Source organism: Artemia sp. Qi Xiang Cuo, chromosome 12, assembly GCF_049724085.1.
Source record: "Artemia sp. Qi Xiang Cuo chromosome 12, ASM4972408v1, whole genome shotgun sequence".
Classification (NCBI taxonomy): Eukaryota; Metazoa; Arthropoda; class Branchiopoda; order Anostraca; family Artemiidae; genus Artemia; species Artemia sp. Qi Xiang Cuo.
The window spans coordinates 2,743,497-2,759,922 of record NC_142805.1 but is presented as its reverse complement, the minus strand read 5'-3'; the positions used below and the strand labels follow the sequence as shown (position 1 = coordinate 2,759,922).

At 34.7% G+C, this 16,426-nt stretch overlaps 1 protein-coding gene across 1 annotated transcript in view; it reads left to right on the top strand.

The window, feature by feature from the left end:
• Positions 1-16,426, top strand: part of Rbp (RIMS binding protein) — a 439,820-nt gene that overhangs the window by 335,128 nt on the left and 88,266 nt on the right. Inside the window, exons 20-21 of the mRNA XM_089098234.1 lie at positions 10,819-11,407; positions 14,071-14,136. Of these exons, the coding sequence (XP_088954360.1) occupies positions 10,819-11,407; positions 14,071-14,136 (655 nt within the window). The remainder of the gene's footprint in view (positions 1-10,818; positions 11,408-14,070; positions 14,137-16,426) is intronic.

Genomic DNA, 16,426 nt, shown 5'->3' with positions numbered 1-16,426 from the left:
AAAAATCAAGAGAATGTAACTCTGACAAGGTAAAGCACAGCAAGTCACTACTGAAATATTCCAACTCTTGCATTTCAACGAAAGAAATCCAAAATGAACTTTGAAAAATCATGAGAATGTAGCTGTGACAAGTTAAACCATGACAAAACACTACTGAAATATTCCAATTCTTTCATTTTACTACAGAAATTCAAAAATGAACTTTGAAAAATTAAGAGAATTTAACTGTGACAAGGTAAAGCACAGCAAAACACTACTGAAATATTCCAACCCTTGCATTTCAATGAAATAAATTCAAAATGAACTATGAAAATCAAAAGAATGTAACTGTGACAAGGTAAAGCACAACAAAAAACTACTGAAATATTCCAACTCTTGAATTTCAATGAAAGAAATCCAAAATGAACTTTGAAAAATCAAGATAATGTAACTGTGACAAGGTAAACCACGACAAAACACTACCGAAGCATTCCAACTCTTGCATTTCACGAAAGAAATTCAAAATGAACTTTGAAAAATTAAGAGAATGTAACTGTGACAAGGTAAAGCACAACAAAATACTACTGAAATATTTCAACTTTGCATTTCAACGAAAGAAATTCAAAATGAACTATGAAAATCAACAGAATGTAACTGTGATAAGGTAAAGCACAACAAAACACTATTGAAATATTCCAACTCTTGTATTTCACCACAGAAATTCAAAATAAACTTCGAAAAATCAAGAGAATATAACTGTGACAAGGTAAATCGAAACTATTCACTACCGAAATACCCCAGCTCTTGCATTTCAATAAAAGGAATTAAAAATAAACATTGAAAAATCATAAGAATGTAGCTGTGACGAGGTAAACCACGACAATACACAACTGAAATTCTCCAATTCTTTTTTTTCACGAAAGAAATTCAAAATGAACTTTGAAAAATTAAGAGAATGTAACTGTGACAAGGTAAAGCACAACAAAACACTACTGAAATATTCCAACTCTTGCATTTCAATGAAAGAAATTCAAAATGAACTATGAAAATCAACAGAATGTAACTTTCACAAGGTAAAGCACAACAAAACACTACTGAAATATTCCAACTCTTGCATTTCATGACAGAAATTCAAAATGAACTTCGAAAACTTAAGAGAATGTAACTGTGACAAGGTAAAGCACAACAAGTCACTACTGAAATATTCCAACTCTTGCATTTCAACGAAAGAAATCCAAAATGAACTTTGAAAAATAAAGAGAATGTAGCTGTGACAAGGTAAACAACGACAAGACACTACTGAAATATTCCAATTCTTGCATTTTAAGGAAGAAATACAAAATGAACTTTTAAAAATAAAGAGAATGTAACTGTGACAAGGTAAAGCACAACAAAACACTACTGAAATATTCCAACTCTTTAATTTCAAGGAGATAAATCCAATAAGAAATTTGAATAATAAAAAGAATCCAACAGTGATAAGTTTAATCAAGATAAAACACCACTGAAACATTCCAACTAGTGTAATACAACTGAAGAACTCCACAATGGAACTTTAATGTACGAGAGACAGAAAAAGAAATAAGGTAAACAGTGATAAAACACTCCTTAAAGGAATTAACTTTTGCATTTCACGAAAGAAATTCAAAATGAACTTTGAAAAATCAAGAGAATGTAACTGTGACAAGGTAAAGCAGAACAAGACACTAGTGAAATATTCCAACTCTTGCATTTCAACGAAAGAAATTCAAAAGGAACTTTGAAAATCAACAGAATGTAACTGTGACAAAGTAAAGCACAACAAAGCACTACTGAAATATTCCAACTCTTGCATTTCACGAAAGATATTCAAAATGAACTTTTGAAAAATCAAGAGAATGTAACTGTAACAAGGTAAAGCACAACAAAACACTACTGAAATATTCCAATTCTTGCATTTCACGAAAGATATCAAAATGAACAATTCCTATACGACCCATAGAATCCATTTTCACTAGCATGTCGGTTCACAGTACAGCAATTTGATACGCATAGCCTACTGCCAGGAACCAGTGTAGTAATCCTCGCTCGTAATTGCTAATCACCTTAACGCTTGTATCCATCGTCAAGTACATGCTCCAAAAATATTTTATTAAGAGATTTCAGGTTATAAAATTATCCAATCACTAATTACCCCTTTTTTGCAAATGTCAATCAATGAATTCCGATTGTAAAAGCGTCTTTAATCATGTTACCTAACCCACAGTACAGCAATTTGATATGCGTAGCCTACTGCCAGGAACCAGTGGGGGTATCCTTGCTCGTAATTGCTAATCACCTTAACCCTTTTATCCATCGTCAAGCACATGCTCCAAAAATATGTTATTCAGAGATTACACGTTAAAAAATTATCCAATCACTAATTACCCCTTTTTTGCAAATGTCAATCAAACGCCAAGGAACATAATCTCCCCGAACACGTCAAACTGTTTCCACAGACTTCAAAAATGGAACTGTGGATAACACATGGGTGATTGACAGCTTTCCCTAAAAAACGTTTCCTAATAACCAGTCTGGTAATCTGCCTTGGAACACGATGTACATTCATTGTGCAATTGACAACAATAACAGAAAAAAACCTGTAGTCAAACGATACATTCATTGTGCAATTCTTATCAAAAAAAAAAATCCTTGCGCAATTCCAATGTACCGTTCATATTGTATACACTATTATCTTGTACCGTTTGCATGTACTGGTCGCGGCTTTATATAACTTACTACTCATGTGATGTGATTTCCTTACTTTTGCCTGAATGAATTTTTAATTTTTCTTGATTAAACTTTACTTTATAGTTTTTATGTATTTATATTTTCTTTTCTTCTTCTTTTTCCTCTTCTTTCTGTGACTGTGAGTAACAGTGTTTTTTTTGTGCCTTATTCACAGCGTTTCTCGTGGCTTACTTTTGTGTTTTGAATGTTTGGCAATAGTTTCTAATTTAATTGTTTTTTGTTTCTGTTTTTCTTTTCTTTTTTTTCTGTACAATCTGATTGTGACCACTGGATTGTAGAACAGTATGAAGATCACCTGTTTGATTTGAGAATAATATACAGAGAAATGAATGATGTTATACTTTATATGTTTGATTTGTTTTTTTTTTGTACTGTTTTTTCTTCTTTTTTTCTTCTCTCACTAAATAATTGGCTAATGTTCTTTGAGTTTGTGGTCCGTATATACACTCCTTACTACAGGCCAAGGAGCGTTTGGGGGGACTAGCACAGTGTATTATTGTATGTGTACTGATAATGAATACAAATCTTATCTTATCTAAGGAGTGAAATACCTGTCCCCCTCCACCAATCAGAGCCCCTGGTTCTGCGTATAGTGCTAGATGGGTGTAAAGAAAATCAGAAAAACACTATTGTTTCTTTCTCTTACCGCTATTGTCAACGACCCGGCTCAATGGTAACCGAAACTCTAAAAAACGGAATTTTGATACAAATAGATACATCAAAAGAATCAGATTTTAATTCCGATTTCAAATATATAAGTTTCATCAAGTATAATTTGACCAAACAAAAGTTACGCGCCGGAGAAAATTTGGCCGATTTTCGAAAAAAGGGGAAAAGACCCCCTAAAAGCTATAGAACCTTAATGAAAATCACACCATAAAATTCAGCGTATCAGAGAACCCTGCTGTAGAGGTTTCAAGCTCCTATCTACAAAAATGTGGAATTTTCCATTTTTTGCCAGAAGAAAGATCACGGATGCGTGTTTATTTGTTGTTGTTTTTTTCCCAGGGTAATCGTATTGACCCAGTGGTCCTAAAATATCATAGGAGGGCTCATTGGAACGGAAAGTAAAAGTTCTAATGCCCTTTTTAAGTGAAAAAAAATGCAGGGCAACTAGGCCCCCTCCCACGCTCATTTTTTTACAAAGTCACCCAATTAAAATTTTGAGACAGCCATTTTGTTCAGCATAGTCGAAAATCTAATAAATATTCTTTTAGGATGACTTAATCCCCCACAGCTCCCAGGGGAAGGGCTGCAAGTTATGAACTTTTCCCATTGCCTACATATTGTATTGGTTATTGGGAAGTATACATCCATTTTCAGGAAGGATTTGTTTCTGGTGGGGAGGGGGGGCTGGAGGAGGGGGTTACTCGGGAGAATCTTTCCGTGGAGGATGTTTCTTTGGGGTAGGGACATTTCTATGAAGGGGTGCCGGGTTTCCAAGCATTATTTAAAAAAGATCAGAAATTAAGTAAAAAAAAACATGTTTTTTCAACTGAAAGTAGGAAGCAACATTAGAACTTAAAACGAACAGAAATTCTTATGTATTAGGGGGTTCTCCCCCAAGTCAATACCTCACTCTTTACGCTACAGTTTTTTTTAGTGCTTTCAAAAGAGCTATCTATTCTAATTAAACGGCCTTTGTGATTCAGGGGTTTGTGAATTAAAAAATTTCTTAGCTTTTAACGTAAAGAGCGTGGTATTGACAAAGGGAAGAACCCCCTCATATACGTTTTAACATATACGTAATAAAAAAAACAATAAAAAAAAAACAAGCGATACAGCTCAATAGTAATCGAAACTTTTAAAAACGGAATTTTGATGTCAATAAATGTATCAAAAGAATGAGCTTATAATGCTGATTCTAAATATATAATTTTTTTTAAGTTTAGTATTACTCATCAAAGGCTACAAGCCTGAGAAAATTTACCTGACTTTTTAAATAGAGGGGAAACATCCCCTACAAGTGAAAGAATTTTAATGAAAATCACACCGCCAGATTCAGCGTATCAGAAAACCCTATTAGATAGATTTCAAACTCATATCTGCAAAAATCTGCAACTTTGTATTTTTTGCCAGAAGAAAAACATACGAATATAGAAGTTCGTTACGTAAGTCAATTTGTAAATTACGACAGAACCAAATTTAGAGACAGCCATTTAGCAGTAGAAAACTAAAATTTTTACGCAAATTTTGTTTACTTATTCAATGACGGTGAGCCAAAATAAAAGCTGCATTAACTAAAAAACGATCAGAAATTAAATAAAAAAAAACAAGTTTTTTAAACTGAAAGTAAGGAGCGACATTAAAACTTAAAACGAACAGAAATTATTCCTTATATGAAAGGGGCTGTCCCCTCCTCAACGCCCCGCTTTTTACACTAAAGTTTGACTCTGTCTCACAACTTTATTTTTTAAAACAATAAAAAACTTTAGCGTAAAGAGCGAGGCGTTGAGGAGGGGACAGCCCCTTTCATATAAGGAATAATTTCTGTTCGTTTTAAGTTTTAATGTCGCTTCTTACTTTCAGTTTAAAAAACTTATTTTTTTATTTTAATTTTAACTGATCTGGGTGAACAAAAGATAGTCAACGTCAGCAAGAACAAATATCACTTCCTTCGTATTTACTTTTTAGCCTGTTATAGAGCGACCCCCTCCCCCTTCCAAGCTCCTTTGGAAACTTGTCAAATAAATTATAATGATATATTAAAATTTATAAAGTTTGAAAATAATTTTGATTGATTTTCTCAATTAAAGAACTATTGTGACAACTTATGTAAAGAGTTTCGCCAGAGAAGGCCAATTAAACAGGAATCTTCAAGAAAAAATCTTTCTTTAGTCTTTATACTGTATTTTTAAATTCCAAGTTTTTTTTATCTTCCCTATCTGTGGAATGTATTCTTACTCGACATATCTTTATGGAGATCTTTTAGAGAATTTTATAGATTTGTTTGCGTCACTGCACAAGACATCACAAAATTCGTCGATATGATGCCAGTTATATTCAATTTATTCTACAATAATAATCATAAGAAAATCAAACAGTTCGTGGTAACGAACTGTAAGTAAGGAGCGACCCGGCTCAATGGTAACCAAAACTCTAAAAAACGGAATTTCGATACAAATAGATACATCCAAAATAATCAGATTTTAATGCTGACTTCAAATATATAAGTTTCATCAAGTTTAGTCTTACCCATCAAAAGTTACGCGCCTGAGAAAATTTAGATGATTTTAGAAAAAAGGCGGAAAGACCCCCTAAAAGCTATAGAACCTTAATGAAAATCACACCATCATATTCAGCGTATATAAGAACCCTACTGTAGAGGTTTCACGTACCTATCTGCAAAAATGTGGAATTTTGCATTTTTTGCCAAGAGAAAGGTCACGGATGCGTTTTTATTTGCTTTTTTTGTTTTTGTTTTTTTTCCCCAGGGGTGATTGTATCGACCCAGTGGTCCTAGAACATCGTGGGAGAGCTCATTGGAACCGAAATTAAAAGTTCTAGTGCCCTTTTTAAGTGACCAAAAAAATGGAGGGCAACGAGGCCCCCTCCCACGCTTATTTTTTTCCCAAAGTCACCCGATCAAAAGTTTGAGATAGCCATTTTATTCATCATGGTCAAAAATATGAAAAGTATGTCTTTTAGGATGACTTAATCCCCCGAAGTCCCCGGTGAGAGGGCTGAAAGTTATGAACTTTACCCAATGTTAACATGTAGTATTGGTTATTGGGAAGTATACAGACGTTTTCAGGGGGGATTGTTTTTGGTAGGTGGTTGGGGGGTCAAGGGTTATATGGGAGGATCTTTCCATGAAGAAAGTTTTCATGGGGGAAGGGACATTGCTATGAAGGGGGCGCCGGATTTCCCATCATTATTAAAGAAAAAGATCAGAAATGAAATAAAAAAAAAGTTTATCAACTGAAAGTAATGAGCAACATCAACATCAAAACTTAAAACGAACAGAAAATATTACGTATATGATTGGGTTCACCCCTTATTCAATACCTCGCTCTTAAACCATCTATTTTTTAGCACTTTTATAACAGATATTTATTTGGATTAGCAGCCTTTGGGATTAAGGGGTCATTTTTTAAGAATTGGACCAAAACATGTTATCTATCTTCATGGGTGAGGTCTTAGATACGGGGTGAACCTCCTATTATATGTATTAAGAATCTGTGAATATAGAAGTTCGATACGTAAGTTAATTAGTCAGTTACGTATATTTACTACTAATAAAAACATTCGTAAATAAAATTAAACAAGTTTCGAGAAAGCCATTTAACCAAATAAAAGTAAAATTAATATGCAAATTTTGTAGTAATTATTCATGTACGGTGAGCCAAAATCAAAACCTGCATTAATTCAAAAACGTTCAAAAATTAAATAAAAAAACAAGTTTTTTTTAACCGAAAGCAAGGAACGACGTTAAAACTTAAAACGAACAGAAATTATTCCGTATATGAAAGGGGCTGTCCCCTCCTCACCGCCTCGCTCTTTACGCAAAAGTTTGACTTTCTCACAACTCTATTTTTTTAAACAATAAAAAACTTTAGAGTAAAGAGCGAGGTGTTGAGGAGGGGATAGCCCCTTTCATATACGGAATAATAACTTTGGGAAAATTATATTTGTCATAAAGCAACAATAAAATAATAGTCAATTTATCATAAAATACGCGTAGTCAATTTATTGTAACACCAGTTTTGCTAAGCTGAGGAGGAAAAAAAGAACCAATCGAAAGATCCGAAGAGATATTCGGAGTAATTCAATAATTAATTATTTCATTGTATTGTTGAATTATTCAATAATTCAATAAATCATAATAATCTGAGCCATTCAAATTATACTTTGTATTATTAGGCTCTTCAGCTGCGGTATGCCCAGACAATAGCAGTTTGAACAATTGAAATCAATAAATCAATACATGCTTTATATCTTGTCTTGCCGTATCACTTGCCTGAACTCAAAATTTAAAACGAGCCGAAATTTGTTTCTATAGGGTTTTCAACCCAGATGTCTCTTTTCAAATGGTTGCTAACTATGGTCTATTCTTGCTTATAGAAGCATTGATTATTGATTGAAACTGATTAAGCATTGAATATCTCAATAATGTTAATTAAATAAACATTTTATATTTTAGTAAATATTAAGTAAATAATTAATATATTTTATAATTATTAATATATTATATTTTAGTAAATAATTAATATTAAGTAAACGTCAATGAGCCTATAGTATTAGAAATTTGCAGCAGTATTTCAGTGAAAATTTTACAATTTTAGGAAGGATTGAGCAAATGAATACTGCTCAAATGATTGCTAATTATTACTGTCTACTAGTACTGATTATCCCACTAATTAAGTAAATAATTAATATATTTTATAATTATTAATATATTATATTTTAGTAAATAATTAATATTAAGTAAAGGTCAATGAGCCTATAGTTTTAGACATTTGCAGCAGTATTTCAGTGAAAATTTTACAATTTTAGGAAGGATTGAGCAAATGAATACTGCTCAAACGATTGCTAATTATTACTGTCTACTAGTAATGATTATCCCACTAATTAAGTAAATAATTAATATATTTTATAATTATTAATATATTATATTTTAGTAAATAATTAATATTAAGTAAAGGTCAATGAGCCTATAGTATTAGACATTTGCAGCAGTATTTCAGTGAAAATTTTACAATTTTAGGAAGGATTGAGCAAATGAATACTGCTCAAATGATTGCTAGTTATTACTGTCTACTAGTACTCATTATCCCACTAATTAAGTTTTACTGCACTTAAGAGCATCCTTCATGCTGAAACTTAATAGAAAACACCAATCAATGCAGGCACGGCCGTATCCAGGAGTTTTGTTCGTAAAGGGAGGGGGAGTGCCAAAAATAAGTTTACAAAACGCAACCTAAATTTCTTTATATGTATTTTGTTACTTTTGTACGAGTCGGAGTTTTTTTTTTTGGGGGGGGGGGGGAGGGCGGGTTAAAACCGAGTATGAAAGGCCCCTTGTACGGCTGTAGGTGCAGTGATACATTAAACAAGATACAAACAACGATTTTTTCTTTTGAAGTTTCTCCATGACTCTATTTTTGGAGTGACGAAATTGGCCGCAAGAAAGAGTCTAATAGTAATAACTTTACACAGATCATATTATATTTGTTTTAAATAAAGATAAGATTTGATTTTTATCAAACCAGTGGGTAAGCATTAAAAAAAAGAATAAAGATCATCAAGAGCCATTGATAGTGCGTCAGAAATCGATACTGTCGATTTTTCGGTTCTCTGACCTCTTTCTTTAACTGTCCTGTCACAGGATCGAGGGAAAGCAACAGTGAAAAAATAATGTAAAAGAATAATAACCATTTCTTCTTCTTTTATGAAGCTTTATTTTGTTACCTTTATAAGCTGCCCTTCTCTGAAAGGTAATTCGTCCTCACATGCATCAGGATTAGGTGACATTGAAGGGGGATGATAATCGTACAGAGCGACAAAAATTCGTGTTTGTTCACTGCGAGCTCGAGTATCTCCGTAACGTCCAAGTCTAGGATCTTGTTCGTTCCCCCTTCCTCTGCCTCTGGACCTAAAAAATAGAATACACACGTAAATTTGAATTCGTTTTTCCAAGTAAAAATGCAGGAATTTTCCAATGTATGTAGGGGTAGACGTAAAGCCTCAAAAAGACGTACGTAAAGACGTATATCAAATAAAAAAAGCTGGATCATTAAAAACATTGGAGAAATTTGTTTAGGCAGACAAAGTGTTGAGGGTGTAACGCTTAGATTTTGTTTCTTCGCCATCGATTACATGCCGTTAATGACAAACCCTTGAAACTTTAAGATAATCTCAAGAAGAATCTTATCTTTTAAAAACAAACAAAAAGGAAAAAAAATATTAATATTATATTAATAGTATTAATAAATATTAATAAAATATTAATAAATAAATATTAATAAATAAATATTAATAAATATTAATAGTGACGAAGACCACACTGCCTTTCCATAACAAACAATAAAAGCACGAAGAACAATAGGGAAATCTTTTTGCAAGACAGTGGAGATAATTTGAATGAATATTTCGGCCCTATGTCCAAGGGCCGTCCTCAGCAAGACAAAAATATATAAAAGGAAAAAGACTCACAACAACATGCGACCAATAAAACCAAAAATTAAAATTTTTTCAAAACAGTCCTAGCATCCTTACTTCAGCGAAGTTCAGCCAGGACTGATAAAAAGTAAGTTAAAACAAAGCGATTCAATGTGATGAATCTTACAAATGATCTTACAAAATATTTTAGAAAGCCAATAGACATTAACACAGAACCGGTCACAGAAAGACCTTTGAGGTCAAGCATGTCAAGTAAAATAAAACATGTAAAATTCAAAATAATTTTGCGGTTTCATTCTGTCTCTGTAAGTCGAAGTGACCCAAAAATTACCTCTATAACTCGATATTCAACAGAGAATTCTTCATTTAATTTTCACTTTACCTCGCCCCCTGGATCCGCCACCCTCGCCCCCTGGATCCGCCACTGGTTATATAAAGGGTCTTAAAGCACTGTACTTTGTTTATGCACATCAATTTTGTTGTGAAGATCCGAGATTTTGACAAACATACATATCTGTAGTCTTTCTTAAGACTACATCCAGTGTTGCCGTCAAAAAGGGTGCCAAGGTGTCAATTCAAAGTTTAGCTCTGCATCTCGGAATTTTTCAACGGACTTCTGTTAGTCGAAACCCCGGTATGCAGGTTGTAACGCGTAAACTTTGATATGTGTCAATTTCGTTTAACATATTTTTGTATCAGATTCTGTTAATGTTTAGGTGTCTTATTTCCTAGTAAATTAAATTCACTATTGACATTTGAAAGTCAATTCTTGACATTTTAAAGTAAAGTCTTGATATGTCAAGTCTATAACACACTAATGAAGTTATTCTTAACTTTGTAGTGGTTGTAAGGAGTAAATTTAACGATTTAGCTAAGATAAGGTCATGAATCAACCCCATGTTACCCATTATATGTTTAACAGAGGAAAACTTCAAGAATTTAAAAAAGGTACTAGAACAATTAAACTGGGATAACGTAATAGAGATTCAAGATGTAAAAGAAGCATTTGAGTCATTTCACTCGACGTTCTTGGATGTATACAGTAGATGTTGCGTGACAAACCCGAGAACTAAAAAACGACAAAAAGACCAGCCAATTAGCCCCTGGATGACAGATGGTCTTTTGGTTTGTGTGAATAAGAAAAACCACCTTTGGGGAGAGTATAGACACTTTCAAAGCTTAGCGCGGCTAGAGGAGTGTGAGCAATACAGGAAAGTCCTTCGGAATGTGTTACGAAGAGCAAAGCGTGGCTACCTGCACCCAAAGCTGACGGAAAGTGGGAAGGCTGGTCGAAAAGTCTGGCAAATTATCAACTCGGTACTACGGCAAACCACTAAGTCCTCAAAATTACCAGCGACATTGGTCGTGAATGATGAAGAAATTATCAAACCTACACAGGTTGCCGCATCGCTGAGTACATTTTTTGCAAATATCGGCCAGACCACAGCAAATTCCGTCGGGACACCAGCTAAATCACACAAAGAATACCTTGGCCCAAAGGGCATGAAATCAATAAAAGTGAGTCCTGTAACACCAGGTGAGCTCGAATTACTCATGAAAAATTTGAAGGGCTCTTCTGCTTCAGGTTTCGACCTGGTCCACACAAAGGCACTGAAAGCAGTAGTGACGACCATTGCTGAGCCTCTAACTTACCTTGTAAATCTTTCATTAGATAAAGGGGTCTTTCCTGAAATGTTAAGAAAGGCAAGGGTAATACCTCTTCACAAAGGTGGATGTCATACAGACACAGCAAATTATAGACCAATCTCAATCTTATCAGTTTTCTCGAAAGTCTTTGAAACGCCAATGAAAAACCAGCTTTACCAATATTTAGAGGCCAAAGGCTTTTTTAACATCCACCAATTCGGGTTTAGGCCTGGCCATTCAACCGAAGACGCCCTTACTTCACTAAGTTTATTCGTAGACAGAATCCTAGATTTGGGTGCTTTACCTGCAGCTGTGCTTCTAGATATTAAGAAAGACTTTGATAGCATGCACCAAGAAATACTACTAGGAAAGCTGGATCATATTGAAGTTCGTGGCCAAGTCCTAGATTGGTTTAAGTCTTACCTGAAAAATCATCCAATTTACACAGGAAATGACCATACAAATGATGTCGTAGTTAACTGCGGGGTGCCACAGGGCTCTAAATTGGGACCGGTATTTTTTCTTATTCACATAAATGATCTTCAGCAAGTACTGACTCCTGCAAGTCGTAGCCCTTATTGCTGCAAACTATGTCACCCACAAATGACACCGGGGTCTATAGAAGAAGCCGCGGACGAACTAAAGGCATTTGCGGATGATTCACTTATGACAAGCTCAGAATGGAACATCAAGTCTCTCAAAACGAAGCTACAAGACATTCTTGAAGAAACGTACCTATGGATGGACGCAAATCGTCAAGTCATCAACATTGACAAATCGAGTGTTTTATTTTTTTCACGTATAGATTCGCTGGCTCCTCATGTTATTGGCATTGAAACCTCTCGTGGACTTATTAAGAAACCAGAAAAAGGACGCGTTCGATACCTAGGGGTTTTAATCGACGAAAACCACTCGTTCAGACCACCACATAACAAGTGTCGAGACGAAGCTTTCAAGGAACCTTGGAATCTTGAGAAAACTCAGTCACCAATTCCCTAAAAAATACTGATCCTGATTTACAATGCAGTTATCAAGCCTCACATTCAATATTGTTCTACAGTTTGGCAATCTAATTTCAAGAAACATTTACAGAGACTATACTCACTTCACAACAAAGCACTTCACATTTTAGGCCTAGCACCGAACAAACTATCAATGGCATCACTTTACAGACTATCTTGCACCGTTTTTTGTTGTAAATATTTTTCAGGAACACTCCCATCACCATTTAAAGACTTATCCACACTAGCATCACAAATCTATAGTTTAAATACACGATCCTCATTAGACACTTACATACCCCTGACACCGGCAGCTAGGTCGGAATTTTCTCCTAGAATTTCGTGTGCTAGGGAGTGGAATGCACTTCCACAAAAGCTGAAATCATATAGATCTCTCAACTCCTTTAAAAAGAATGTAAAAAAATATCTACAAGATTAAAAATTTATTTACTAGATTTATTTTTTTATTATTATGTTTAGAATTTTTTGAATTTAATTATTATTTATTATATTTTAGTTTGATACTTCAAGGGGTGTGAGCGGAGGAGAAGTTGTGTTAAATTTATTGGTATTTGATGGCGGTTCGGGGTGGAAATTGGAGAGGACAGGAGGCCGCGTATTTAGAGTGTGAAATTATTACGGGCCCAAACATGCATCAATGCACAAGGAATTGAGTTAAGTGTATTTATATACTTTCTTTGAAATTAAAACCCATATTGAACTTGAACTTGAACTATGCATAAGTTAAATAAAAGGTAACTTGAAGAAAAATCGTAATCCCAAGGCCGTAACCAGGGGGGAGGGGCTAGGTGGGTTTGAACCCCCCCCCTCGAAATTTTCGTCTTAAAAATAGATATAAACAAATTTTTATGCGTTTTTTGAGCTTTATGTGTAAACCCATCCCCCTCCCAACCCGAAAAAATATTTGAGTAAACCCCCCTCCCCCCGAAAAAAATCCTGGGTACGGTCTTGGTGGTCCCCTGAATTTTGAGTTAGGGAGATTCAACTGCATTATTATTTATGTTCGTTACGTACTACTTTCATGAAGTCAAATTTTCCGGCCTAAAATATGTCGGTAACGGAGAAAATGTAGGCTGATTAGCCAAAGTAAGTAGTCCCCTCGTTTTAGAAGGGGCCTCGTTCTAGAAGGGGGACAAACTTTATGTTTCTTGGTTACCAGTCATTCTTTGTAATAAAGCATAAATCCTTTACCACAAAAATTTAACAGTGGAAACGAAAAACGAACAATGAAATATTTAAAGCCTACTATTACCTGGGCTAAAAAAAAAACATTCGCTGTGTCTCCTTTGCCCAAAATTGTTAGCCCTAACTTCCAGATAGACTGGAGGCCAGAGAACGGATATAAACCTCTGAGAATCATTATTCTCGTGCCCCATTAGCCTTTGGCATTGTTTCAAGAATTTCAAGCCAAATGGTCTTAGAAAAAAAGCCTGCCAGCTTCTCTGCTGGCCCGTTGGCAATTGAAGTTGGCCTTGGAGGGTCCAAGGGGACCACTTTGTATCTCTGACTATATAGATGAAAATTCTTGCAGTGAAGGGAAGGTATTGTCAAGGTGCCACGGTCAAGGTGTCAAGGTTCCAAGGTGTCAAGGTGTCAGGTGCGGTTTAAAGTCAAAGAAAACTAAGCTCCACCATGAATGCTCAGTAACAAATCTGAATTTCAGTTTTCAAGCATAATTATTTTTTTTGTATTCAGCCATGTATTTTATCAAGGGAAGGTATTGTCAAGGTGCCTGAGATTATGCAGATTGGAAGTAATTTGTATGTTTTCAAATAAAACAAAATGTAACATGCCAACCTTTCCACTTAAAATTTGGAGGTGAGAGGGAAATAGGAGTGTTGAAGGGGAAACTTTCAATACTTGATTTTCCATTAATATAGAACAAAAATTCTTGAGTGACTTATTTTAAAAAAAGGACGAGGAACAGCACGCCTACCGTGATGCTAAAAAGTTAGCATTACAAATTACAGGGGGGGGGAGGGAATGATGTTGAAGTGTTTAAAAGCCCACTTTGTGCCTTCATCAATACAGGTGAAAATCTTTGTTTAATTCCGCTTCAAACAACCTGTAATATGTCTATCTTTCTATTGAGAAGTGGCAGGGCCGTATCCAAAATATTAGTTCGGATGGTATTTTTTACGGGGGGGGGGAACTAAAAATTTTAAAAAACCTATAGAAATGTGTTTTATGTATTTTATTACGTTTTTACGATCTGGAAAACATTTGGGGAGGGGGGAGGGGTTAAGCCCCCTAACCCCTCCCCTGAATACGTTGTTTAAGAAAAAAATCAAGTTTATTTGAGAATCTAGCTCAAATATTTGGAAACTACAAACATGCCGGCTTCATGCTGTGGTTGCCAATATTCCAATATGTGTCTCTATATCGCTTGACATCATTCGCTTAGCGATTTTTAAATGCCTTAAATTGAAACAGGTGCAATATGTCTATATTTATGAAGTGGAAGGATTTAGGGGCCCGGGGACTGAGAATCTGCCCTGTAGCCTTGAAAGCAAAAACTGCAGATAAACCTGGAAGAAATAGAGCACGCATGGATGACCTCCAATGGAATTTTTCACTTAAAAGGGGTAGCCTACTAAATGTCAAAGTGTGTGATTGAACGAGTCCCCTTGGAATGTTCTGTAATATTCTGGCTAAGTTAAATCCCAGGAAAAAAAAATAAAGCATTACAAATATGACGTACTTTGTTAGTTCAGCCATGTTGAGTTCAGTATGGTCAAAATACAGAGCACAAGAATCATTGGACAAAAGTATGTTGGGATGGGGAAACTACTACTACTACTAACAACTCACCGCAGCACCAATCCGCCTGAGGTCAAAACAGCCACGCTAGCTCCTCCTCCATCCCAATCTATTCAAAACCTCCCTTTTTACACCCTCCCACGAAGCTCCCATTTCCTTTAAACCTTTCTTTATGACGTCCTCCCACCCCAGACGAGGACGACCTGCTTTCCGTTTAGCCGTAGACGGTTGGCAAAAAAGAACAATCTTCGGCAATCTTTCATCCTTCATCCACACAACATGCCCTAGCAACCTCAGTAGAATAGGTCTTTTGAATTTGCTTGCGCCCCCGTACAAACAGGTTTTTTCTAGTAGTTACAGATCATCACACTCTTTGCCAAGAGGAACGACGCAATTTCAAAGTTCAATGTATTTTTTTTTTTTAAAGATCAACACACTCTTTGCCAAGAGGAACGACACAATTTAAAAGTTCAATGTCTTTTTTTTTTAGTTCAAAAACCGGTGTCTCTTCTTTTGTACTCGCCTATTATTTTTTGTATATAATCAGGTTCCATATTTGATTCTACATCAGTTTCGAATCGTTTATATTCGAGATAGAATTTTTTATAATTACATAGAAAAAATGGATAATTCTAACCTTTTTCTGGTGAACAGCTTAAATTTCAATCTGCTTAACCTCTTAAAAAAGAACGCCAGTCCTATATGGAGCCTAATTTATCTATATTTTAAATACGATGCATACAAAAATAACACAATTTTGACTATTAGGTCCATTTGATATTAATTTTCAATACGATGAATAAAAAAAACACAATTTTGACTATTAGGTCCGTTTGATATTTATTCAGAATATTAATGAGGGCGGCGTTACCCCCTCCCAAAAACCAACTATGACTTTTTATAAAATATTAATTTTTATTTTTAAATTATAAAAATAAATCATTTAAAACTTATTGTATTAATTTTAAATCTGATTAAATTATTAAAAAAACGACAGTCCTAGATAGAGCCTAAGCTATCAATATTTTAAATACGATGAATAAAAAACACAATTTTGACTATTAGGTCCGTTTGATATTTATTCAGAGTATTAATGGGGGCGCTGTTCCCCCTCCCCAGAACTAAAG